Genomic DNA, 26,767 nt, shown 5'->3' on the forward strand with positions numbered 1-26,767 from the left:
CGCATCACTCATTTATATTTCCCATTGAGAGCGGGGAAAATATGAATGAGTGATGTGAATTCTATTCACATCACTGGCTGGCCCGTATAGTGCAGAGATACGAGAGCACGAGAAAGCCGCTCCGCATCTCTGCAATAGATGGGACGATGGCATCGGGTGTCAGGAGTGACACTGGGGGCGATCTGTCTATTAGTACAGGTACTACTACAGTCTGTTCCATGCTGGGAGTAGTAGTAAAAAAAAAATTTAAAATTGAGAAAAAAACTGAAACACACACACACTTTATTAAACACATTATTAAAATACATTAATAAAAAAAAATGTATAATGATAAAAAACATTCTTTTTACATTTAACCCAAAGACTTTTCGCTTTTTCCTCCTTCCTTTCTAAAAATCATAACACTTTCAATTTTGCACCTACATAACCATATAAGGGCTTGTTTTTTGCATCACCAATTGTATTTGCAATGACATTACTTTTTTTTATAATATAATTATTTGTTGTTACGCCAAGCGCTCCGGGTCCCCGCTCCTCCCCGGAGCGCTCGCAGCGTTCTCCTGTTCACAGCGCCCCGGTCAGACCTGCTGACCAGATGCGCTGCGATAATGTTCCCAGCCGGGATGCGATTCGCGATGCGGGACGCGCCCGCTCGCGATGCGCATCCCGACCCGCTTACCAGACTCGTTCCCCGTCTGTGCTGTCCCGGCGCGCGCGGCCCCGCTCCCTAGGGCGCGCGCGCGCCGGGTCTTTGCGATTTAAAGGGCCGGTGCGCCACTGATTGGCGCATGGGTTTTAATCAGTATCTTCACCTGTGCACTTCCCTATTTATACCTCACTTCCCCTGCACTTCCTTGCCGGATCTTGTTGCCATTGTGCCAGTGAAAGCGTTTCCTTGTGTGTTCCTAGCCTGTGTTCCAGACCTCCTGCCGTTGCCCCTGACTATGATCCTTGCCGCCTGCCCTGACCTTCTGCTACGTCCGACCTTGCTCTTGTCTACTCCCTTGTACCGCGCTTATCTCAGCAGTCAGAGAGGTTGAGCCGTTGCCGGTGGATACGACCTGGTTGCTACCGCCGCTGCAAGACCATCCCGCTTTGCGACGGGCTCTGGTGAATACCAGTAGCAACTTAGAACCGGTCCACCGACACGGTCCACGCCATTCCCTCTCTGGCACAGAGGATCCACCTCCAGCCAGCCTAATCGTGACATTTGTGGGGTGAAATAAAAAAAACAAACGCCATTTTGTAAATTTTGGGGGCTCCCGTTTCTACGCAGTGCAATATTTGGTAAAAGATGCACCTTATCTTTATTCTGTATGTCCATACGGTTACATGGATACCCAATTTATGTAGGTTTTATAAAATTATTAACTACATGCACCAAAATTATTATGGCATTTTATGACCCCTATAACTTTTTTATTTTTCCATGTACGAGGTGGTATGAGCACTCATTTTTTGTGCCGTCATCTGTTTTTTTTTTATAGGTACCATATTTGTTTTGATGGGACTTTTTGATTGCTTTTTATTATTATTATTATTATTATGGTATATGAAGTGACCAAAAATGCACAATTTTGGACTTTGGTATTTTTTTATGTGTACGCCATCGACCGTGTGGTTTAGCTAACCTAATATTTTAATAGTTCGGACATTTATGAATGCGGCTATACCGCATATGATTATTTTTATTCTTTATTACAATATTTTATTAAAAAAATAGGAAAAAGGGGTGATTTAAACTTTTAATAGGGAAGGGGTTAATGAACTTTTATTTAAAAAAAAATTACACTTTTTTTTTTTTTTAAGCCCCCATAGGGGGCTAAAACATGCAATCTTCTGACTCTCACTTCACTTCTAGCAATTGGGATAGCGGAGAATCTGGGCTTGTGGTGTTCTGAAACCCGAAAACCACACTAGCATCACGAACACTAGGGGTTAATACCATCAAAGAGAAGCAAAAGATGATCCAGCACTGGGTAAAAGTTGCAGCTTTATTGGGGTCACTGAGGAAGAGCACGCATGCGCTTGAAACGCGTATGACGAGGGAGGGTGTCGGTTTTATCGTGTCAAGTTTGTATGTTGGATTCAGATCCCAATAAAGCTGCAACTTTTACCCAGTGCTGGATCATCTTTTGCTTCTCTCTGGATGGTATTAACCCCTAGTGTTCGTGATGCCAGTGTGGCTTTCGGGTTCCAGAACACCACACGCCCAGATTCTCCGCTATCCCAATTGCTAGAAGTGAAGTGAGAGTCCACAACCAGTTATGGTCAAACGGAGGCTTTACTGACTATAAGACAGATGTAATTATCTTCACAGCTAAGGCCAGAATTCCCAGAGAGGTGTCCAAGACCCAGAGGACCTCGCAGCTCGCTGGACCAATATACTTGTAGTTAACTTGACTTGAAATTAGACTTGACTATGTGCAGGACTTGACTAGTTTCAGTGACAGCAGACATAGACTTAAGACTTACTGGAGAGACTGTAGCTTTTGTGGGCTTCCCGATGCTGATCACTTGCACAGAGATCTCTGGTGGTTGCTGTGCTCAGCAAAGACTTAGATGGAAGAGAGGGTGAATTGCAATGGCAGCCCCTTTATATAGTGGGGGGCTGGACTAAAGCCAATTGGTCAAGCTGCAGGTCATAGGTTAAGCTGATGCTCTCTGGGAGAACATGTGACAACAGATCATGTGACTGCATAACCTTACATGTGACAGACTTACATAGGTCCTAGAGACCTCCCACAGGCCCTATTTACTACCTATACATAGGGATCCTGTCTAGGCATTAAAGTAACACACACACCTTTATAAAAACAACAGGGGGAGAACTTGCAGGGGAGCCACCAGGTCACTGAGGGACTCAACCTGACAGGGCCTAGAAGTAGTACAGGACCATGTCCTGTACTGGGATATCACAGTACCATAAAAAAAAAAAAAAAAAAAAAAAAGATTATAAAAAGTCCAGAAATCACAGTACAAGCAGGTCCTGGATCAAGGCTATTGTTGCCGAAATGTTGCACCTTATTTGGAAATAAAAAAAAACACCGTCTTTTATTGATCCAAGACCTGCTTGTGCTGTCCTTTCTGGACTTTTTTGTACTGTTATCCCTGACTGGCAGCCTGGGCAACCACATGCATGTAGGTCGGTCCCCAGTGCGGTCTTACCATTCGATATTATATATATATATATATATATATATATATACACACACACAGAGAGAATTAATTTTATATTTAGATGTAGAGAGAGAATTAATTTTATATTTTTTGTAATGAAAGCAGGTATAGAGCGGACAGGGAAATAATAGCTACTGACAAAATAAAAATAGTGAAAATGTATGATATTTTAATGTGTAATTAATTGATTTATTTTGTGTAATGTATGTGTTTTTCTGTATAATGTATGTATTTTACTAACCTTTTTAACTTTTTATTTTAGGGACTTTATATTTTTCTCAGGCTACTCTCTTTCCAAAATGGAACAGACTCTGTTCCATGATGGGAGTATTAGTTCAGATGCTGAGTGACCGTCCATCACTGTCAGGACATGCTGGGAGTTGTAGTGTTGACTGTACGTAGTGTGGAGCGATGCACAGGCGAGCAGGGCTAAGGGGCTAACAGCCGCGCTAGGTGTAGCGGCTCTGTAAGGGTAGGCGGCTGGAGGGAGCGGAGATACTGATAGAATACACCAACTTCTATAATAAGTTTGTATTGCCCGCAGAAGCTCTCATTGGTCCCCACTGATTGACGACAGAGGGCTTCTGGCGGGGAATATAAACTTACAGTGCTGTAGGTTCATATTTCCCCACCAGAAGCCCTCATTGTTAAATTAGAGGCAACCAATGATGGCTTCTGCGGGAAATATGAATTTGCTCAGTACTGAGCACAGGTTAGGAACATCCCCGGCTGGCTGAGGAGCGGAGCTGCATGCCGCTCGCTTCACAGCTTTTAAGCTATGATGGCAGCGGGTCTCATGAGTGAGACACATTGCCATCGGTCACTCAGCACCTGAACTACTAGTCCCATCATGGAGTCTGTTCCATGATGGAAATAGTGCAGCCAGAGGAAAATATAAAGTACCTAAAATAAAAAGTTTAAAAAGTTATACAGTATTATACAAAAAAATATATACATTACACAAAATACATTATTTAATTACACAAAAAAAATCATACATTTTCACAATTTTTATATTGCCACAAATTGTTCCCTTCTTTCAAATAAAAGAAAATTCATTTGGAAAATTCTAAAATTCGTTCCTTACAAATTCCTGCATCCCTACGGCATCATTCCTTGCCGGCAAGGGCAAAAAAATTCAATTTCCACAGAAAGGTAAAAATGCCTGAAAAAAAATAAAAATGCAGGAACAATCAGTGGCAGTCTTTCAGGCGTTTTTTTTCTTGCCAGAAAAAGACCTTGGTAGAATTCTAGCCCACACACACTAAACAGTGTGTGGATAGAGCTTGAGATCCCAATAAAGGGAAATGTATCTAAGTCGATAACAGATCATAGGGTCCAAATCTGAGATCTATAATGGATATTTTCTGTGTTTAACCATGTAAAACAAAATCAGACCCTAAGTCTCCATTTACACGGCAGAATTTTTCTGCAGGACTCCGCTTGGAAATTCCCTCTTGTTTTTTTGGCTAAGATTCCACTTGGTTTTTTTTCCAGCGTTTTTTTTTTCACTGGAAAAAAACGCCAGAAAAATCGCCAGTGCAATTTCCTGCGACTGATGTTTTTCCTGGCATTTTACCGGCGTTTTTGGATTTGAGTTGAAATAGCATTTTTGGCCTCTTTGGTGTTTTTTTCAAAATGTGTTGGGTACCAAAAAAAGAAAAAGGATGCAGTAGGGATGGTAAAAAAAATGTATTTAAGGAAATTTCTATTTTTATAATGAACTTTTAATTTTTAATGAAGTGTGTATGTGTTTCACTTTTTTTTCTCTATTTTTTTTTTTATATTTTAGGTAGAACTACTACTCCCAGCATAGAACAGACTGTTCCATGATGGGAGTGGTTGTCCCTGTACTAATAGACATATCGCCCCGGGCGTCAATCCTGAAACCTGATGCGATCGTCCATAATATAGCAGAGATGCGGAGCAGCTCTATACAGCGCCCGCATCTCTGCTCTGTACTCCAGCCAGTGATGTGAATAGAACATCACTCATTCATATTCTTCGCCCAGAGTGGGGATTGGCCGGATGGTGGCAGCCAATCCCCTCTTTCAGCGGGAAATAGGAATGAGTGATGTTCTATTCATATCACTGGCCGGAGTACAGAGCAGAGATGCGGAGCGCAGGAGAAAGCCGCTCCACATCTCTGCAATAGATAGAACGATCGCATTGGGTGTCGGGAGTTACACTTGCTGTGATCTTTCCTTAACTGCAAGTACTACTCCCATCATGGAGCACACTCTGCTCCATGTTGGGAGCTGTAGTACCTACAGTTAAGGAAAGATCACAGCGGATGTCACTCCTGACACCCCCTGTGATCCTCCTGTATAATGTATAGATGCGGCTGTGCCCATCTGGCCAACCACAGCTCTCTGCAGGAAATATGAATAGGTGTATATATATATACTGCAGTGCAGGGGACCATAGAAGAGCGGCCGGCTGAATCTATAAATTATACAGAAGGATCTGTCAATTAGTACAGGTACTACTACTCCCATCATGGAACAGTGTGTTCCATGCTGGGAGTAGTAGTACCACCTAAAAAATAAAGAAAGAAAAAGTTAAAAACACACACAACTACATTTTTATTATTGTCGGCTATATTTTTTGTGCCCTGCCCGCACACATAAATTGATCCCTGTTTAAAAATTAATAAAAATGTTGTTATGAAAAAGATACATTTCATTAAATACAATTTTTTCCATCACTACTGTATCTTTACCTTAAAAAAGGTATCTCCATCTTTTGTATCACTAAAGTCCAAAAGAGAATAAAAACCGCCTGCTAAAACGACAAAGTGAAAACCCACATGGCGTTTTTCTTGCCGTTTATTCACTTCCATAGACTTCTATGGGAGAAAAACGCCATGATTTCAGGGCAAAAAACACCATAGGCTCAACATGCTGCGATTTTGCAAAACTGTCAAGAAGCTGAAAAATGCCAAAAAGATTAAAAAAAGCACCAAACTGAAAAACGCCAAGTGGAAAAAGAATTTAGCGATTTCTCATTGATTTACAGCTAACATCTGGCCGCTGCGTTTTTTGGCCGAAAAAATGCCATGCGGCAGAATTGGCGTTTTTATTGGCGTTTTATTCCAGCCTTAACGGCAAGAATTTCCGTGGCGGAAACATTTGCTGCAAAAATTCAAATTCTGGACTCCGCAGAAAGAATAAACATGCTAATTCTTTCTGCGAAATCTGCTCAGAAATTCATTGCTGCATGAGCGCCTGATTTTTCTGTTGCGCCTGCCAAATGTTCAACCGAAAATTCTGCCATGTGAATGGGGCCTAAAATGCCTCTGTATTGTGGTCATATTAGAACGGGTCTGACTTGATATAGTCAAAGAATACAAAACTATTATCATACTAAAAATCTGTGTTTCTATACAAGATCCATAATACAAATTATTGTGAGACACGCTTATATCATCAGGCCCTGTACAGGAGACTGTGGGGGACTCAAGCGGTCGGACCACCCAAGATCAGACACTTATCACCTATCCTATGAATAGGGGATAGGATCAGTTCCCTGTTTTTTTTTTTTTTGTGGTTTCGCTTGGACAGAGAGACCCCTCTCTCCCCTCCCATGTCCCAAATATAGTATCTGTGGCCCTCCTACCCCTCCTTTTTGGTTCTGGAGCCATTTTCCTGCCCTTACTCCTTGATGTTGCAGTTTAGAGTCATCATTGAAGTCACAGCCAACGATTTCTAAAGAAATAGGTAGGCATGAGAAGAGCAGGTAGGGCAGACCTGCCTACTGGGAGTCCGGCGGCCGGCATATTGCTCCCAGAAAGCTCTGTTATATACTGTATTTATTTATGATTTAATAAAAGCTGTAGCCACCATAGTATATTCTGGGACCTCGTGATCTCTGTGCAGCACCCTAAGTTCATTTGGAACGCTGGGTGCGGCCCCGGGGGCTCGTGACATCACAGCCATGCCCCCTCAATGCAATTCTACGGGAGGGGGCATGACGGCTGCCATGCCCCCTTCCATAGACTTGCATAAAGAGGGCGTGGCGTGACGGCACAGGGGGGGGGGGGTCGATGGGGGCGTGTCCGTGATGTCACAAGCCCCCGGCGTCGCACCCAGCATTCTAAATGAACACCTGATACTGCACAGAGATTACGGTGATCCCAGTGGCAGGAGACCCCACGATCAGACATCTTATCCCCTATCCTTTGGATAGGGGATAAGATGTCTAGGGGCAGAGTACCCCTTTAAAGGGAATCTGTCATCAGCATCAGCCACACAAGGTTATAGTATTGGTGACATCAATTACAATATTTGTAGCCGCTTCTTGAACTGTGCCTCCAGTAGAGATACAAATGATACAACATGGTGTAATAGGGGCATTCTCTAGCCTGGTGCACTGTGACGTCTGGCCCACATCTTCAGTGATAACACCCTCTTATAAATATATTTTTTTCCTATGTTATTTCTCTCCCAAGCAGTTTGCCCTCAGTGAGGATTGTGCTTGTGACTATCCCAGGTGTAGGCTGGAAGTAGCGCATGAGCGATATTACACGAAAGAAGGCATCAGAGAAATTTCACAGGAGAAGGACAATAGACATGGATAAGAGGACATTACCACTAATGATGCGACAGAAACTGTGGCCCTGATTTACTAAGAGTGTTGGGTTTTTATAAGTGTAGAATGTTGATTTCAGTGTATTTACTATGGGGATGCACAGGTCGGGGAAAAAAAAGAAAGTTCTGATCATATTTTTCTTGGTACAACCTTACAGTTACGTATTCTCAGGATTTTTGGTTAATTTATAGTGTTGAGCGGCATAGGCCATATTCGAATTCGCAAATATACGGACGAATATTCGTCATATATTCGCAAATATTCGTATATTCGTAATAATCTCGTTTTATTTTCGCATATGTGAAAATGTGCGTATGCGAAAATTAACATATGCGAAAATTTGCATATACAAAAATTAGCATGAGCGAAAATTCGCAAATGCGAAAATTAGCATATGCAAATTTTTGCATATGCGAAAATTCGCACACCAGTCTCACACAGTAGTATTAGAGCCTTCTTTACACCACACAAGCTGGAAGCAGAGAGGGATGATCACTGTGATGTGTACTGTGAAAAATAAATAAATAAATAAAAAATAAAAAATATTCGTAATTACGAATATATAGTGCTATATTCGCGAATATTCGCGAATTCACAAATATGCGATATTCGCGAATAAAATTCGCATTGTGAATATTCGCGAGCAACACTATTAATTTATTAGTAAATGGGTCAGGCTGGTCTAAAAATCTTAAACCAATGTCTCTTTTTAGGGTTTTCTAGTGACTGTGGTGTCAAAGTCAGATTGTTTTGTTTTATTTATTTATTTATTTTTTGGCCCAAATTCTGGCAAAAACACAACTGTGGTGCATAACCTGATGAAAACCATACGGGAAAACAACAGTAAACCAGGTCGTTAACCTATGTGTTAAAAAAAAGACATATGGGGTAAGTAAGACCAGGTTCAAACTACGGTATTCTGGAGCGGAATTCTGCTTTAAACTCCACTCTGAAATTACGGGATTTCAAAGCACAGTGCGCATTATGGATATTTCAGCAGAGAGCTCTCTAATGCAAAAATTCTTCTGCCTAAACAACAAACTAGTTTCATTCTTTTGGCGGCATACCACTGGGAATACATTGCCATTTATTGGGACCGATGATGTCCACGTGGTCCTAGTGCCGACTGACTTGGCTGCCCTGGGAATCTCCAGCCTAAATTAATATATCTTACAAAAGGACATTTTCAGAAATGCTTGTCCTTTGGAAATATGTTTATTTTCACATAACACCTATGTATTATAATTTTTGTGACTAATTTCTAATTTTTTTTTTATTCGTGGGACCAGAGTGGTCAACCACACTTTTGAGTCGCGCGCCAAAAAAAAAAAAAGAGCCAAAATGTCCTTTTTGATGCAGTTTCCTAAACCCCATCCCTGCTCATTGAACGGTCCAAGAAAAATTGATACTCTTGCTATGTATGAGAATAAGGATGTTAACCTGTTAAAGCTATCTCCCCCCCCCCCCAAAAAAAAAAAAAATAAATAAAAAATAAAACAGCACTGCTCCTGTCCTCAGGTTGTGTGTGGTATTGCAGCTCAGTTCCATTGAGGTGAATAGAGCCAATTTGTAATACCACACACAACCTGAGGACAGGCGTGGTTCTGTTTTTGTATTTGTTTTTACAGTGACTGGAGCTCACTTCTTTCAGAACACTACACCTTATGATCACAACACACCTGTATTTCATCACTGGATCCGTGACTATGTACACCTCCAGGCACAATGCATATGACAATTACTGAATTCTAGCAATGTCCCATAGAGAATGAATGGAGTGGTGGCAGTCGGATTCCCACAAATCCAGTTTTATTTTCATTCTACACTCAATACTTTATAATGACTAATTGAAAACAGAAGTTTAGGAAAACTACAATTTTGCAGTGAGATAAGTATTCATACCCTTTATTCAGAACCTAATTGAAGCCACTTTGGCAGTAATTCCAGCCTCCAGTCTTCTTGGGGATGAGGCCACAAGGTTTACACACCTGGATTTGGGGATTTTCTGCCCCATTCTTCTCTGCAGATCCTCTCATACACTGTCAAGTTGAATGGAGACTATCCGTGGAACCTCCAGAGATGTTCCATTGGGTTCAGGCTCTGGCTGGGCAACTCAAGGACATTCATAGAGTTGTCCCTAAGCTGCTCCTGTGTTGTCCTGGCTGTGTGCTTCGGATCATTGTCTTGGAACAGTAACCTTTAGACCAGTCTGAGATCCAGAGCTCTGGATCAGGTTTTCATTAAGAATATTTTTGTACTTTGCTCCATTCAGCTTTCCTTTAATCTTGATAAGTCTCCCTGTCCCCACAGCATGATGCTGTCCCCACCATACTTCAGTGTAAGGATGGTATTGGGGAGGTGATGAGCAGTGCCTGGTCTCCTCCAGACATGACGCTGACCCCACCATGCTTCACTGTAGGGATGGTATTTGGGAAGGTGATGAGCAGTGCCTGGTTTCCTCCAGACATGATGCTGCCCCCACCATGATCACTGTAGGGATGGTATTGGGCAGGGATGGGCAGTGCCTGGTTTCCTCCAGACATGATGCTGCCCCCACCATGATCACTGTAGGGATGGCATTTGGGTAGGTGATGAGCAGTGCCTGGTTTCCCCCAGACATGATGCTGCCCCCACCATGATCACTGTAGGGATGGTATTGGGCAGGTGATGGGCAGTGCCTGATTTCCTCCAGACATGATGCTGCCCCCACCATGATCACTGTAGGGATGGTATTGGGCAGGTGATAAGCAGTGTCTGGTTTCCTCCAGACATGATGCTGCCCCCACCATGATCACTGTAGGGATGGTATTGGGCAGGTGATGGGCAGTGCCTGGTTTCCTCCAGACATGATGCTGCCCCCACCATGATCACTGTAGGGATGGTATTGGGCAGGTGATGAGCAGTGTCTGGTTTCCTCCAGACATGATGCTGCCCCCACCATACTTCACTGTTAAGGAAAGTATCCAGCTGGTGAGAAGCAGGGCCTGGTTTCCTCCAGACATGGTACTTAGACATTAGGCCAGAAAGTTTAATCTTTGTTTCAGCTGACCACAGAATCCTGTTTCTCACCATCTGAGAGTTTTTTAGGTGCTTTTCTACAAACTCCAGGTGACTTTCATGTGTCTATTACTAAGGAGAGGCTTCTTTCTGGTCAGTGATAGTTGACCTTCTCCCATTTCCACAGAGGAGCATTGTAGCTCAGCCAGTGTGACCATTGGGTTCTTTATCACCTCTCTCACCAAAAATCTTTTCCCCTGATGGCGTAGTTTGGTGGGACTGCAGCTCTAGGAAGACTCCTGGTTGTTCCAAACTTATTTTATGCTAGAATTATGTAGGCCACTGTGCCCTTGGGAACTTTCAGTGCAGCACAACTTTTGTCAGATGCCGGCATCTCGCTGGAACTAGCGAGCAGAGCGGAGTTTCTCCGGCTCCCTGCGCCACAGCAGGTTCTACATTATTCCCGTCTGATACCACAAACAGTGGACCTGAACTACGAGATCCTGGGGAATCATTCACCTATAGGGATCTATAGTGATTGAGCTGCATTTTTTTTTACAGGCTAATGATATGAATACCTGACGTCACATTAGTTAGGGTCAGCCTTTTTTTTTTTTTTTTTTTGCAGTAACCCTGAACTTGGATCTATATGGATACACTGTTATTACATTTTATATGTTTTGACCAATGTTGTTACCTCCCTGATGACACCAGCCTGAGTGCTGGTAGAAATGCGTCGGAGGTCTTTATTTGGTTGGGAGAATTTGTTGTTTAGGAGGCACAGTTGGGCTGGCAGGGCCAAGCAGAGCCCACCTTGGCGATCCACTATACAGCCATAATCCCTTGCAATTTTATTGGCAATGGTAATTTTTGTACACAAATACACAGTTTAGTTTGATATTTTATCTGATAAACAAGTAAAAGTTATGTTTTATGCACACCCCTAAACACATTATTTGGTGTTTATGATTTATTTGAACTTTCAGTGCAGCAAAGATTGTTTTGTCCCCTTCTTCAGATTTGTGCCTTCTCACAATCCTGTCTATGAGCTCTACATGCAGCTCTTTCCATCTCTTAGCTGACAATGTATATCAGAGCAGGAACCAAGCAATGAGATCTGATATAAACAGAGCTGTGTCTTCCAGATAATGTCCAATCAGCTGAATTTACTGCCGGTGACTTCAATCAAAGTGAAGACACATCTCAGAGATGATCTCAGAGATGATCAGGAGAAGTGGGAGGAGCCAGAGCTAAATTTCAAGTGTCATAGCAAAGGGTCTGAATACTTATGTCCAGGCCAAATGTTAGTTCTCCCTTTTTGATACATTTAAAAACATTTCTAAAATTCTAGTTTCATATTGAGTGTAGAATGATGGGGGGAAAACTTGATAAAAATACATTTTATTTTGCAACAATGAGCAACGTAACAAAATGTGTAAAAAGTCTAGAGACTTTCCGAATGCATTGTATGTACTATTATTTATGCTTCATACACTGTACATCTTGGTGCATTCTATTCTGTGAATTGTACCACTTGTATAGTACATATTATTTTACATATTACATTTACCTTTGCTCTTTATACTGTGTCTTGTACTATATACTACGTATACTGTACCTCTGTGTGTAGACTATTCTGTGTACAATGTATACCATAATTCTGTATTGGCACCATACTGCGTACAGTACACATCTACTGTACTTCTGGGAACTATACTGTATACCATGTGTACATGTACATTATATACTATTCTGTGTACAATGTATACCATACCTCTGGATTTTTTCCTATCCTGCATAGCACATTGATTATATGCATTTACTATACTAATGCATTTACTTTACCTTAGTCTTCAGTGCGTCTTCTCCTTCTTTGCTGTGTCACAAGCTGTGGATTTGTTTCTGTTACTTCCCGTAAGCTTGTGTATAGGAGGAGGCTGCGCTGTCATGGATGGGAGTGTTATTGGGAGGCTGCCAACAGCTAAAAGGGAGAGGCCCGAATGGCTCTGTGTGCACAGTGATCTTCGCCTGTGTGATACTGTGCTTGAGTTGCTGTATCGAAATTGTATCATGTGTGCTACTGTACATTGAGCTGCTGTATCTAATCTCATCATTTGAGATACTGAACCTTTATATCTAATCAGTACTTTGCCTGGAAGATGAACGAGAAAGCAGAAAGATGGTCCAGGAAAGGGCCCATTGCTGGCTTGCAATGAGGCTTCAGAGGTGAAGAAAGCTTTTCACACACTTGGGAGGTTACAACCGCAGTTTCATCCTCTGCAGTTATTCCTGTAACATTTAGTGTTGAGCGGCATAGGCCATATTCAAATTCGCGAATATTCACGAATATACGGACGAATATTCGTCATATATTCGCGAATATTCGCATATTCGTAATATTAAAGTTTTATTTTCGCGTATGCGAAAATTAGCATATGCGAAAAGTAGCATAAGCGAAAATTCGCACGCCAGTCTCACACAGTAGTATTAGAGCCTTCTTTACACCACACAAGCTGGAAGCAGAAAGGGATGATCACTTTTTTCACAGTACATCACGTGTACTGTGAAAAAAACCCCCACAATATTCGTAATTACGAATATATAGCGCTATATTCGCGAATATTCGCGAATTCGCGAATATGCGATATTCGCGAATAAAATTCGCATTGCGAATATTCGCGAGCAACACTAGTAACATTCAGATTGATAGACAAATGCACATTAGGGAATTTAACTAATATAGAAATAGAAAGAAACTGTCCAAAAAGATGGTTTACATCTTTCTATCAGGGGACAAGGGATCAAATGTCTCAGTGAACAGTTCAAAGGAGTATTTAATCTATTATTTAAACATCAGTCCTATTGCCCCCTAAAACAATGTCAGAAAATGTCAGCAGAATATCTTAATTGGCCCAGCTGTATAGGAACCTCTGACTCTAGGCGACAGGAACCTAATGGGATCGACGTCCCAGTCATCCGATGGAAAGTATCCAAACGGAATCTGGGTTGGATTCTTTGGATGGGTCACCGCAGCCGCCCACAGTTTATGAGGGTGCCAAGCCCCCGCACTTTGTCAAACTTTATAACCGTGGTTCTGCAACGTACCATGGGTGGCTCTCCCTCTCGGGGATGTTCTAGCTTCCTAATGTACAGGGCCTCCAATGCTTTTGTGTCCTGCTGCTGCGCTTGTCCCACCTCATATGGCAGCAGCTTTGGCCCATATCTTTCCAGTCTCCGTGCTCTCATCCCCTCTACAATCTCGGCCACCTGAGCTTCTCTTCTGGCCCTCTCGGACTGGGCCGGTGGGACTTCCCTGGCAGATATTGTATTAGTCCAGGCTCATCGCCAAACAACAAATTTGGTAAAGGTGGTGACTGGGAACCTGCTGCAGACTTCTGGGCCTGGAGGGATTTGCTCTGGGCTAGGGGTAGAAGGAGGGGTAGAGAAAGTGGCCTCCACCGGGGTACTCACTTCTGACTCAGCCTCACCAGAGATGATGCATGAGATGATGCCGGCGTTCCCTCCGCCAGGGTTGGTGGCCAGTTTCCATCGTCCTCGGGCAGCGGGACTTGGTAGCAGGCCTCTTTAGCCCGATGGAGATCTTCTGAAGACAGTCAGCTAACACTTGAAACAGGTGCACCGCAGCGACTTTCCCGGCCTCCGGCGAACTCTTAGGACTCTCTGCACGTGTGCTTGCCTGTTCCGCCATGTTGCTCCACTTGCTGACTTCCGGCAAACTAGGAGGATCCGGCAGCATTGCTCCATTTATGCAGGGCCTCGGGAAAATGGCCGCCAGCCGGAAGTGCATCAGTGGTGCAGCGCTGACTGCCACTCCCCCGGATCTTTACAGTTCCATTTCGGCATCGATACAGCAACATGGTTTCCACGCCCAGGGGCGGGATGTTGACCAGAGCGGGACATTTTAGCGCGCTTCTCCAGCACATCTTTAACCCTTGCAGGTACAGGCAATACTTGACAATGTAACATGGCTTCTGATCTGATCTTGCACATGGTGGACACAGTACTTAAATGTTTCACAATGGCAGACAACAGTCTTTTCTTCACCTCCTCCTCTATTTCACGAGCAACTCGGGTATAACACTTTCCACCGATAAAATCCTGTACACTTTCTGGCACAAACCTTATTCGCATCGGCATGCGATTTTCTGACAATACTGGACACAGTTCAGAATGGGGGGGGGGGGGGAGGACTATTCGCATAAGACACACACAGGTATCCCCTTGTATTCGTGATTCCAGGGTGTGGTTTATCCCCGATACCACCTGAAGGTATTGCCCATCCGAGGGCAATAATGACTCCGATGCCAAGTTACGGATAACGGCAGCTTTACTGAGGGTAGACAGATGGTAAAGTCTATACAGTTCAGCCAGGGCCCACGGAGGTGACCATGACTCAGAGACCTTTTCGTTAAGTCGGATGTGTAAGTGAATTTTTTTTTTCATATAAAATGCTGGTTTTACCCCAAATTTTACATTTTTACAAGGGGTAATAGGAGGAAATGCCCCCCAAAATTTGTAACCCCATCTCTTCTGAGTATGGAAATACCCCATGATTGGATGTAAAGTGCTCTCCGGGCACACTACAATGCTCAGAAGAGAAGGATTCACATTTGCCTTTTGGAGAGCAAATTTTTCTGTTTTCATTTTTTATTTATCTATTTTTTGTGTGTGTGTGTGTGTGTGTGTGTGGCGGGGGGGTGGTGGCATGTCGCATTTAGGAAGCCCCTATGGTGCCAGAACAGCAAAAAAATACAAAAAACACATGGCATACTATTTTGGAAACTACACCCCTCAAGGAACGTAAATTCCTTGCAGTAAATTAGCTGCATCTCAAACTTGCAGCGAGAAACTCACTGTAAACCCCCTCCCTCCACCGCCGATGCCCCCCAGCAGGATGGGTGATTGGTCGGCCAGTCTGGCTGACTAATCACGCCGATCGTGATGTGGCACCGGTGCCACCTCACTCCTGCTGGGCAAGGGTGATTGGTGCTGACTCGGACTGCACCAATCACCCTTTTTTCCGGGTCACCGGATCACTAGTGACCCGATTGACCCGGAATCGCCGCAAATCGACGATCTGAATTGATCGTCGATTTGGGGCAATCGCCGACATGGGGGGGACTCAGGACCCCCCCCCCCCCCCAGGGCTTTGCATGGGGTGCCCGCCCGGCGAGCTACAGGGACCGGCATTCCCATGGGCGTATAGGTACGCCATTGGTCCTTCAGTACCAGGGCGTACGCCCGTGGTCCTTAAAGGATTAAAGGCTTGCTGGGACTTGTAGTAGATGGGTTCAACTTGACTTGATTGATGACTGACAATACTGAGTTTTGGCTTACTTGTAGCTGCTTGTGGTTGCAGACTAGACTTGATGCCTCCTATGACTCTGGACACTCTCTAGGACTCGACTTCAGCAAAGACTTGTAAGGAAAGAGAGAGAGCTAGCTCCACCCAGGGCTTATATGGGGGAGACTAGCAGGTCACCCCTGGTCACTGGCTCCTACTGGGTAACAATCACAAGTCACATGGTAAACAGTCTTAAAGTGACAATGCTTTCTGAACACATTACATGGTATAATACATTAGAAACATATTTACATGGGGGGGGACAGATGCAAGGGGGCCCAGGGGAAACTGTAGGGAGGCTGTCTGACAGGGCAACACCTCCCGTACTGGGCCATCACATATATGACACAGATGTTGGAGCTCTATTCACATTACCTCATGTATATGACAGGGATATAGCAGGTCTATTCACATAACCTCATGTATATGCAGGGCCATCTTTAACGCGGGGCAAAAAAGGAGCAGCTGTCCTGGGCCCTGTCATTCCTGGGGGCCCAAAGCCGCTACATCTTTAACTCCACGCTAAAGCAGTGGCATTGTTAGGTAAGGGGGGGACCCCATCGGGTGACACCTTGACCCAGTATGCAGCCCCCGCACAGATACTCACTCCTGGACTCCAGACCTACTGGTGCTGTGTTGTGGGAAGCGCTTTACTTCTGTGACGCAACGTCAGCTGCTGGGGGTGGGCAGAGCTGCGCAGACGTCCCCTACGTCAGACCTGCCGGACGAGTGCAACCCTGACACACTAGCCTGCAGCGGTCAGAGTTGCTCGGTGAGCTACTGCCAGTGAGGGAGGGGACGGTTGGCTGGGGGGGGGGAATAATGAGAAGACTGTATTGTAAGGGGGGGGGGGATGGTAATGGATAATGAGAAGGCTGTATAGTATTGTATAATAAGGAGACCATACTGGGGAAACCATATGGGGGGGGGGGGATGGATAATGTGGAGACTGTATTGGAGGGGGATGGATCATAAGGAGACTGTGTTGGGGGTATGAAGTTTCTGGATCATGAGGAGATAGTATTGTGGCGGAGGAGGGTTGGATGATGAGACTATTGTGGGGGTTGGGGGGTGGTGGTGGATTGGGGCACAGTATTTGGGGGTGGGCAATGATGAAGAGGCACAGTAATGTGTGGGTTGGAATCACTGCAATGCCAACCTTAGGCACGAAGCAGGAGCATTTTTTTTCTGTATACTAGTATTATTGGTCTATTAGTCTTAGTATACAGGATTTGGTCAGAAACAGTGATGGTAATCTGTATAGTGATAACATTTCTTCTTGCATAAAGGTATTTATTGGTAATATAAGTCTCAGTATTAGTGTTGCTCACGAATATTCGCATTTCGAATTTTCGTAGCTAATATCGTATATTTGCGAATCCGCTATTACGAATATTCGTCTTTTTTTCAAACTGTTTTAAAAACTGAGCACATTGTAGGGATCTCCTTCCACTGATAAATGCAATGCTTGTGTGGTAGCCCTTGGGGGGGTGTATGGTAGGGATGGTATGATGTTGGTATATGAGGGGTTAATATTAACCCAGTCACTCGTGACGCCAGGGTGAGGGCTGGCATGCTGAATCTATGTTCCGGCCTATCGCCGCCCTTCCCAGAAGCGATAGGTGCGTTGAAATGACTGAAGGTCCACAAGCAGATTTAACTTGAACTTGAATAACTTTACTGCAGTGCTTGCAATATCCAATACGTAGTAACAGTCTCATATAACAGTTCTTAGGTTGCTTAGCGACTGGCAGAAGTTGCGGATCTTGCATTAAACTTATAGTCTCAGAATTTAGGGAGAGATGTGCAGATCCGTCCGTATTTAGGGGAAATATTGGGTCCGGTGATACTGCAGAGTGCTTAGGGGATGACACACTCTATAATTTAGATCATTCAGCCATTGCCGCAAGGCTCAGTCCTAACTCACTGCGATTACTGCGTTATAGGTCTTCTTTCATTAAGAGCCAGGAGAAAGAGAGCAATAAGATGGCCGCCGCTCCCTTATATGGGCGTGGCGATTTTGATTGGTCCGAACATCTGCCACTCTCTTTACATGGTATCATGGGATTGCTTACATCACAGGATCTATATACATTGCAAAACCCAAAATGAGGCTAGAGATACCAAAGTGAGACCTGGAACGCATCCAGAATGAGGCTTGTAACGCATCATATGACCCGAGGGCCCTGCGACACCATGGAAACAAGTAATTAACCATTTATATGCAGAAATAATACTATCTACATTATTCTATGGATAAATTAGGAATATATACACTATAATAGAGGCGACTAGGGGCGGACTGACTAACAGATATTACTAAAGTCCTAGGGGACTCTGGCTACGGGGACCCATAGATAAATAAGTACCGAATGAAATGCGGTACTGGGACACCATACTTGTATCATTAAAGACCCAGGGATAAGACTGTGAGGCTAAAGGCTTATGCATGCGAATATTCGCATTGCGAATATTCGCAATACGAATATTCTCAATGCGAATATTCTTTGAAATTCCGCCCTACTTATGCCTGTGAGCCAATGAGAGTTCTGCAAGCACAGTTGTCAGAGCTTAGCAACGTCCCTAGCAACCAATAGAAACTTGCTGGCACGACCAGTACATAACATCACTCCCCACCAGCATTCCTTTGCAGATTCACATGGTGGTTTAGAGAGTAGAGTGTTTCTGTGCTTTTGCTTGCGTCCTTTGTGCCTTGTATCTTGTGACAACCAATTGTTTTTTTTAAAAACAGAAGAAGCACAACTGATAACACAGTGATAACTCTCTGAGTACAGATAATGTAGTAGATGTGACCTGCAGTCCTATGTAACACCACAGATAACACAGTGATAACTCTCTGAGTACAGATAATGTAGTAGATGTGACCTGCAGCCCTATGTAACACCACAGATAACACAGTGATAACTCTCTGAGTACAGATAATGTAGTAGATGTGACCTGCAGCCCTATGTAACACCACAGATAACACAGTGATAACTCTCTGAGTACAGATAATGTAGTAGATGTGACCTGCAGTCCTATGTAACACCACAGATAACACAGTGCTCCAAAGTGAGAGCGCCATGCGCATTTGAGGACTAAATTAGGGAATTGCATAGGGGTGGACATAGGGGAATTGTACGCTAGTGATTCCTAAACAGGGTGCCTCCAGCTGTTGCTAAACTCCCAGCATGCCTGGACAGTCAATGGCTGTCCGGTAATACTGGGGTGTTGTTTTGCAACAGCTGGAGGCTCCGTTTAGGAAACAGTGCCGTACCAGACGTTTTTAATTTTTATTGGGGAGGGGAGGGGGGCTGTGTAGGGGTATGTGTATATGTAGTGTTTTTTTACTTTTTATTTTGTGTTAGTGTAGTGTAATGTAGTGTTTTTAGGGTACAGTCACACGGGTTCACAGTAGTTTCCCGCTGGCAGTTTGAGCTGCAGCGCAAATTTTGCTTCACACTGTAAGCGAGTTGCATGCAGGGAGTTGTAGTTTAGCAACAGCTGGAGACACAATGGTTGCAAAACACTGAGAGTTTACCTAACTCAGTGTTTCACAACCAGGGTGCCTCCAGCTGTTGCAAAACTACAACTCCCAGCAGGCATGGTCTGTCAGTGCATGCTGGGAGTTGTAGTTTTGCAACAGCTGGAGACACACTGTTTGGGAAACACTGCTATCTGATCTTATATCATAACTTTTAAACTAGTCTAAAATGCAGTTAAATATAATGAAATAACAGTGGTGACATTACTTACACAAATCAGCAGTTTTTCCTCACTTGGTGAAAAGTTACTCCCCACCATCTTCGCTTCGCAGGGCAACAGAAAATCGTGATGCGAAAAGCAACTGGCAAAGATCCAGGAAATGATCTCCGTTCTCCCATGATGTCATAGCGCGCATGTACAGACGAACGAAATTTCGCAATAGCAAAATTTTGCAATGGAAAAAAAACCTCACGAATATCACAAATATTCGAATTTCACGAATATGGGACGAATATTCGTCCTCATATTCGTGAAATATCGCGGATTCGAATATGGCATATGCCGCTCATCACTACTCAGTATACAGGATTTGGTCATTAACAGTATGACGATAATATGTATGGTGATAATATTCCTCCTTGTATACTGGTATTATATGTAATATTATTACTTTAATTATATTTTTGTTTTATATAATGCTATTGTGATGGGTGTATATAGAGGAAAGTTAGTCAGTGCTCTGAGGGAGATTTATCAAAACCTGCTTAGAGGAAAGGTTGCCCAGATGCCCATAGCATCAGATTGCTTCTTTCATTTTTGAAACCTCTAAAAAATTAAAGAAGCGATCTGATTGGTAGCTATGGGCAACTCAGCAACTTTTCCTCTGAGCAGGTTTTTATAAATCTCCCCTTCTGTGCTTGGCTTGCAGGCTAAGTTTTGCCAGCCAGCCCATGGCCATATGGGTCCTGGGGGGTGGGCGGGTTGGGGGCAGCATTTCATTCTCTGACCCAGGCAGCACAATGCCCTGAGCTGGCCCTGGGGTGGTGTAGGATGTTATATGGCTAAAAAGAAAATTTCTTGTGGGGGTGACACCATTTTATGTCGTACCGGGTGACACCAACCCTAGCAACGCCACTGCTGATGAGGGACGTCGCGCAAGTGATGTTCCTCCGCAGACCCGCGATGGAGGATGTCAGTGATGTCACACGTCAGTCCCGGCCACCATAGGAAAAAAAGAGACCACGGACGGCCAGGTGAGTGTGTCTGTAAGTGTATGTCTGTAGGGTGAGTCTGTAAGTTTATGTCTGTTAGTGTGTGTTGGTCGGTCAGGTGAGGGGGTGGTAGTGTTTGTGTGTGTGGGAGGGGGGTAGCGTGTGTGTGTGTGGGGGTAGCGTGTGTGTGTGTGGGGTGGGTAGCGTGTGTGTGTGTGTGTGTGTGTGTGTGTGGGGGCAAAAAAATTGCTTGCCCAGGGTCCAATCAAAATTAAATGAGGTGTCCCAGTACAGGACCTTGTCCTGTCCCTGTCTAAAGTCCCCTCAGCTAGAATCCCTCCATTTCCACAGGGCTCTCCTGCAGGGCTTACCCCTTGGACGCCTCACATAAATTTGTTACTGTATATTATTTAATGTATATAGAGGTAATCTAAATGTAAAGGACCTTCCTAGGTCATGCGATATGTTATAATGGTTGTACAGATATTTAGGACCTTCCTGGGTCATGTGGTAATGTCATGTGATGTTCCCAGTGTTCTCTGGGTTCAGGACTTACAGGCTTTGCAACCAATGGGATTAGTCCAGCCCCCCTTGTATATAAGGGGCTGTAGTCTGTAAATTCTCTCTCTTGTATGACAAGGATATAGCAGGTCTATTCACATTACCTCATGGATATGACAAGGATATATGACAGGGATGTAGCAGCTGTATTCACATTACCTCATGTATATGACAAGGATATCGCAGCTGTATTCACATTACCTCATGTATATGACAAAGATATAGCAGCTCTATTCACATTACCTCATGTATATGACAGGGATATAGCAGCTCTATTCATATTATCTCATGTATATGACAGTAATATAGCAGGTCTATTCATATTACCTCATGTATATGACAGGGATATAGCAGGTCTATTCATATTACCTCATGCATGTGACAGGAATATAGCATCTCTATTCATATTATCTCATGTATATGACAGGGATATAGCAGGTCTATTCATATTACCTCATGCATGTGACAGGGATATAGCAGATCTATTCACATTACCTCATGTATATGACAGGAATATAGCAGATCTATTCACATTACCTCATGTATATGACAAGGATATAGCAGCTCTATACATATTACCTCATGTATATGACAGGGATATAGCAGATCTATTCACATTACCTCATGTATATGACAAGGATATAGCAGGTTTATTCACATTACCTCATGCATGTGACAGGAATATAGCATCTCTATTCACATTACCTCATGTATATGACAAGGGTTTAGCAGCTCTATTCACATTACCTCATGTATGTGACAGGAATATAGCAGATCTATTCACATTACCTCATGTATATGACAGGGATATAGCAGCTCTATTCACATTACCTCATGTATGTGACAGGAATATAGACTGCATTGAACACACCTTCCCTCTACAAAACCTTTTGCCCTCCCCCCGCTCGGTAAATAACAACAGACACCGTGCTTCTCTTTTAGTGGACTGAGGTGGTGGTCACAGCTCCAAATTTATTAATAGTAATAAACAGCACTATAGCGTGCAACTCTAACTCAACACTGCATAGCAGTAACCATATAACAAAAACGGTGATATTGACCTGTTCCACAGCCGCAGAGGAATTCCAACCGTCGGATCCCCGACGGGCATGACTGCCCACGGCATCTTCCATCTTCTAAGGTCATACCATTTCCATGCCAGCTGTGACTAAAAGGAAGACAAACAGAACAATAAAAACACAATACAGAAATAAGCACAAGAAGCAGAAAACAATCGTAAACACCACGGGAGTAGACAAGCCTTCAGTAGGGCCTCTGAAACGTAAATCACCTTTTTTTTATTTTTTATATTTTTTATTTATTTATTTATTTATTTATAACAAAAACTTTTTTTTTTTTTTTTTAAGTCTCATAAAATTTTCCTTTTAAAAAAAAAAAAAAAAAAAAAAAAAAAAAAAAGGGCGAACAAGCAAGCCCACGCGCCGAACAACCGGAGCGCGGGCCTAAATAGACATAAATACAAGAAAACATTACAAATCATAACAAACCAAAAGGGGCGGGAGGGCGGGACGTCTCTCGTTGCTGGTGAGGTAAGAGGAGGGGAGGAAGCAGGAGAGTCTCCTATATCCCCTATGGGCGTAACTATCCTCCCCTAGTTCCCACCCCGACCTGTGGGAGGGCCCAACCTTGTTCGGCACATGTTAACCCCCCAGTGTCCATACAGTCAGTGGGACCTATTCCCATTACAGGACAGGTCCCATACAGACTGCATTGAACACACCTTCCCTCTACAAAACCTTTTGCCCTCCCCCCGCTCGGTAAATAACAACAGACACCGTGCTTCTCTTTTAGTGGGCTGAGGTGGTGGTCACAGCTCCAATTTTATTAATAGTAATAAACAGCACTATAGCGTGCAACTCGAACTCAACACTGCATAGCAGTAACCGTATAACAAAAACGGTGATATTGACCTGTTCCACAGCCGCAGAGGTATGCCAACCGTCGGATCCCCGACGGGCATAACTGCCCACGGCATCTTCCATCTTCTAAGGTCATACCATTTCCATGCCACTAGGAGCCCGTGTATCCCTACACGGAGCTCTGACCGCCACTCAACAGGAACAGGGCCTGCTCCAGATCATCCTGCAGGCCCTATAGAAAAATGTCCAGCCCAATATCATTGAGGTGGACCCCATCTGCAACCATGAATCGTCTGTTGTCACCCTCCAGCTCGCGGTGACGGACCACCACCCCGCCCTTGGACCGAACAAAACAAGCCATCCTAGCATTGACCAGGCGGCGAGACCGCTCAATGGCCTCAGCATCCCTGGCCCCTTGCCACTTGACCCGAGGAACAATCTCCGACCATACCAGAACCAGCTCCGTAAAGAAGCCAGATAACCTCTCCACATCAACGGTGATGAGCTCTGGAAAGCGGGTAAAACAAAGGTCGTTCCCACCGGCATGAACAACCAAAATCACCGGAGAGCGAACCATACCGGCAATAACCACTGCTTCCGAAAGAATTTGCTGCCAACGCATGCCCGGAATCCCACGCCAGTGGGCATCAATGTTCGGAACACCTAACGATCTTCCGCCAGGACGGCAACTTGCCCTCTGGGCCGCCCGGTGGATATACGAATGCCCCAAGAAGAACACGGAAGCCACCGGAGACTCTGAAACAGAAAACAAGTTAAAGAAGCAGTTCCGGACAAACGTATCCCGCATAACATGCCGAGCGCCATCTCCCAATTCGCTGAATGTCCGCTACGGCCAGCCCGGCACGCGACGCCTCCGTAGCCGCACCAATCCGAAAGGAATGTGTGCCAAATTCAGCCGCCGGGGCACCAACAGCCCCAAGGCACCGCTTAAAAACCGCCTGGAACTGATAGCGCGTCAGGGGGGAACCGTCAGCATGCGCGAAAAAATGCTCACCACCCGCGCGAACCGCCAAATAACCCAAAAAAGCCGGAACAGGACACACTTCCCCGTCCACAGACCGCAAACCAACCCACGCCCCTTGGCCCATCTGATCCGTCTTGGACCTGCGGATACGTAACTGCAATACGCCGTTCGAGCAAACTACATCCTCAAACAACAAACCACCCACGCCCGACTTAGATGCGGGAACCATCTCACCGAACCGAAAAGCGCCAAAAAATGCGGCGCAAAAAGCAGCAGAAAAAAGCAACGACTCAAATTGAGAAGGACAACACTCCTTCGTAGCCGACAGCAGAGCCACCAACAAAGCATAGGAAACCGGGCGCCTGCGCTCGCGCCTGACGTGGGTCTTCTGCCAACCCTTCAGCGCCTGCTGAATTAAAAAACGCTTCGTCACATCTTCCCAACCCAAAAGTTTAAAGTAAAAACTCACACCCGCCAGCCTCCGGCGGGCCACCACAGCGGAAACAGCAGCTGCGCGCAAAGATAACAAATAGTCAATGGTTACCGATAAGCGGGACTCCCCACAGACTTCCACCGGGCGTCCAGCAACCATGCCCCACCAAGCAGCCCACGCCTTACCATGTCCTGTCCAAGAAGCAGCCACTACCGATGATTGGATAAGGGGCATCAATCGACCGTCACCAAGTCCCACACCAACCGGGGGCAAGGAGTGCCCTCCTCGGCCGCGTCCGGGCACATCTTCCGAAAGGCCTGAAACTGAAAACGGGACAAAGCATCAGCAATCACATTGTCAATCCCAAGGAGGTGGCGGGCCCGGAACCAAATATTCAGCTCCAGACAGCGAAGCACCAGATGACGAAGCAGAGACAACACAGGAAGCGAAGAGGACGTGAGACCGTTAACACAGTGAACCACACTCACATTGTCAGACCAGAAAACAACCCGGCGGTTACTAAAAAGATTCCCCCAAAGTTCCACCGCAACCACAATGGGAAAAAGTTCCAGCAACGTAAGGTTCCGGCATCGCCCATCTTCACGCCACTCCCGAGGCCACTCCTCGGCACACCACGCACCATCAAAGAAAGCCCCGAAACCCAAAGACCCCGCAGCGTCCGTGAACAGTTGAAGTTCACCATTGGGCAATTCAGCCGCCTGCCAACAAGTGCGACCATTGTAGCATCTCAAAAATTCCCTCCAAACCAAAACATCAGCCCGCAACTGCCGGGAAATGCGGATCCTGTGGTCCGGATGCCGCGCCCCTCGCGTGGACAAAGACAGCCTCCGTGAAAAAACCCGCCCCATGGGCATAACTCTGCACGCAAAGTCAAGGTGACCCAACAACACCTGCATTTGCCGCAATGTGACCTTCTTAACCTCACTAAAAACTTCCACTAAACCCAACAAAGATTCCAACTTCTCATTCGGCAGGCGAAAAACCATTGCAACCGAATCAATCTCAATGCCCAAGAACGACATCACAGTAGCAGGACCCTCCGTCTTATCCGCCGACAAAGGAACACCAAATTTAAAACGACACCTGGAAGACCCGGCTGGGGCAACAAACAAAAAATCGTCCAAGTAATGAATAATAGAGGAACTGCCTGTTTCCACACGAACCACCCATTCCAAAAATGAACTGAACAACTCAAAGTAGTGGCACGAGATGGAACAGCCCATAGGTAAACAAACATCAAAATAAAACAACCCGTCAACCCGACACCCCAGCAGGTGGTGACATTCCGGATGAACCGGCAACAACCTGAATGCTGATTCAATGTCGGATTTTGCCATCAAGGCCCCCGCTCCCGCACTCCTAACCAGGGCAACTGCCCTATCAAAAGAAACATAGGACACAGACCCATCCTCCTTGGGAATTCCGTCATTCACCGAAGAACCCTTCGGGTACGATAGGTGATGGATGAGCCGGAACTTCCCTGCCTCCTTCTTGGGCACCACACCCAAAGGGGACACCCGCAGGTTGTGAAAAGGCAGGACGGAAAAGGGGCCCATAAACCTACCCAAAGCCACCTCCTTGCCAATCTTGTCCCGGAGCACGTCAGGACGCTCACGAGCCGATTTCAAATTATCCGGAAAAACACCACCAACCGTACTCAAAACAAACGGAATAAAGAAACCACATTCAAAACCATCTGTTAGAACCAAAGCGGCTTCCCTAATGGGGTACCGCTCTAACCACGGGCGCATCGCGGCCACCCTCACTGGGGTCCTTCCCTCCGGCAGCAGACGCCGGGCTGGCCGGCGTTTTTGCAGCCCTAGGACAGCGCACTGCGGCATGTCCCCCGCCGCAGGAGGAACACTCATGCTTGTACTTGCACAAGCTGAGAAATCGGCAGTGGCCCTCATTGAAGAGCCAACAAGCCCCGGGCCTTCGCACGGCCACTGACCCCGTAGCCCCGGGCTGACCAGCGGCCCCTGACTGAAAGGACGACCCTTTTTGGGACATCATTAGGCGCAACCAGACATCAGTCGCCTTAACACCCCAACCAACCTC

General features: G+C 45.1%; 1 protein-coding gene across 5 annotated transcripts in view; it reads right to left on the bottom strand.

Moving 5' to 3' along the window:
• The window catches only part of LOC130295933 (von Willebrand factor A domain-containing protein 5A-like), a 159,136-nt gene extending 136,128 nt beyond the window's left edge, over nt 1–23,008 (bottom strand). For 3 of the 5 annotated variants that reach the window (XM_056547289.1, XM_056547279.1, XM_056547271.1), the window contains exons 1-2: nt 22,899–23,008; nt 22,452–22,558 (exon numbers count right to left, since the gene is read on the bottom strand). In XM_056547289.1, coding sequence (XP_056403264.1) covers nt 22,452–22,516 — 65 coding nt within the window. In that variant the 5' untranslated portion in view covers nt 22,517–22,558; nt 22,899–23,008. Of the gene's footprint in view, nt 1–12,612; nt 12,714–22,451; nt 22,559–22,898 lie in introns of those variants that run through there. The other 2 variants (XM_056547308.1, XM_056547298.1) reach the window with 2 other exon arrangements.
• Nucleotides 23,009–26,767: the final 3,759 nt, after the last annotated feature.

This window comes from Hyla sarda, chromosome 1 (assembly GCF_029499605.1).
Source record: "Hyla sarda isolate aHylSar1 chromosome 1, aHylSar1.hap1, whole genome shotgun sequence".
NCBI classification, from domain to species: Eukaryota; Metazoa; Chordata; class Amphibia; order Anura; family Hylidae; genus Hyla; species Hyla sarda.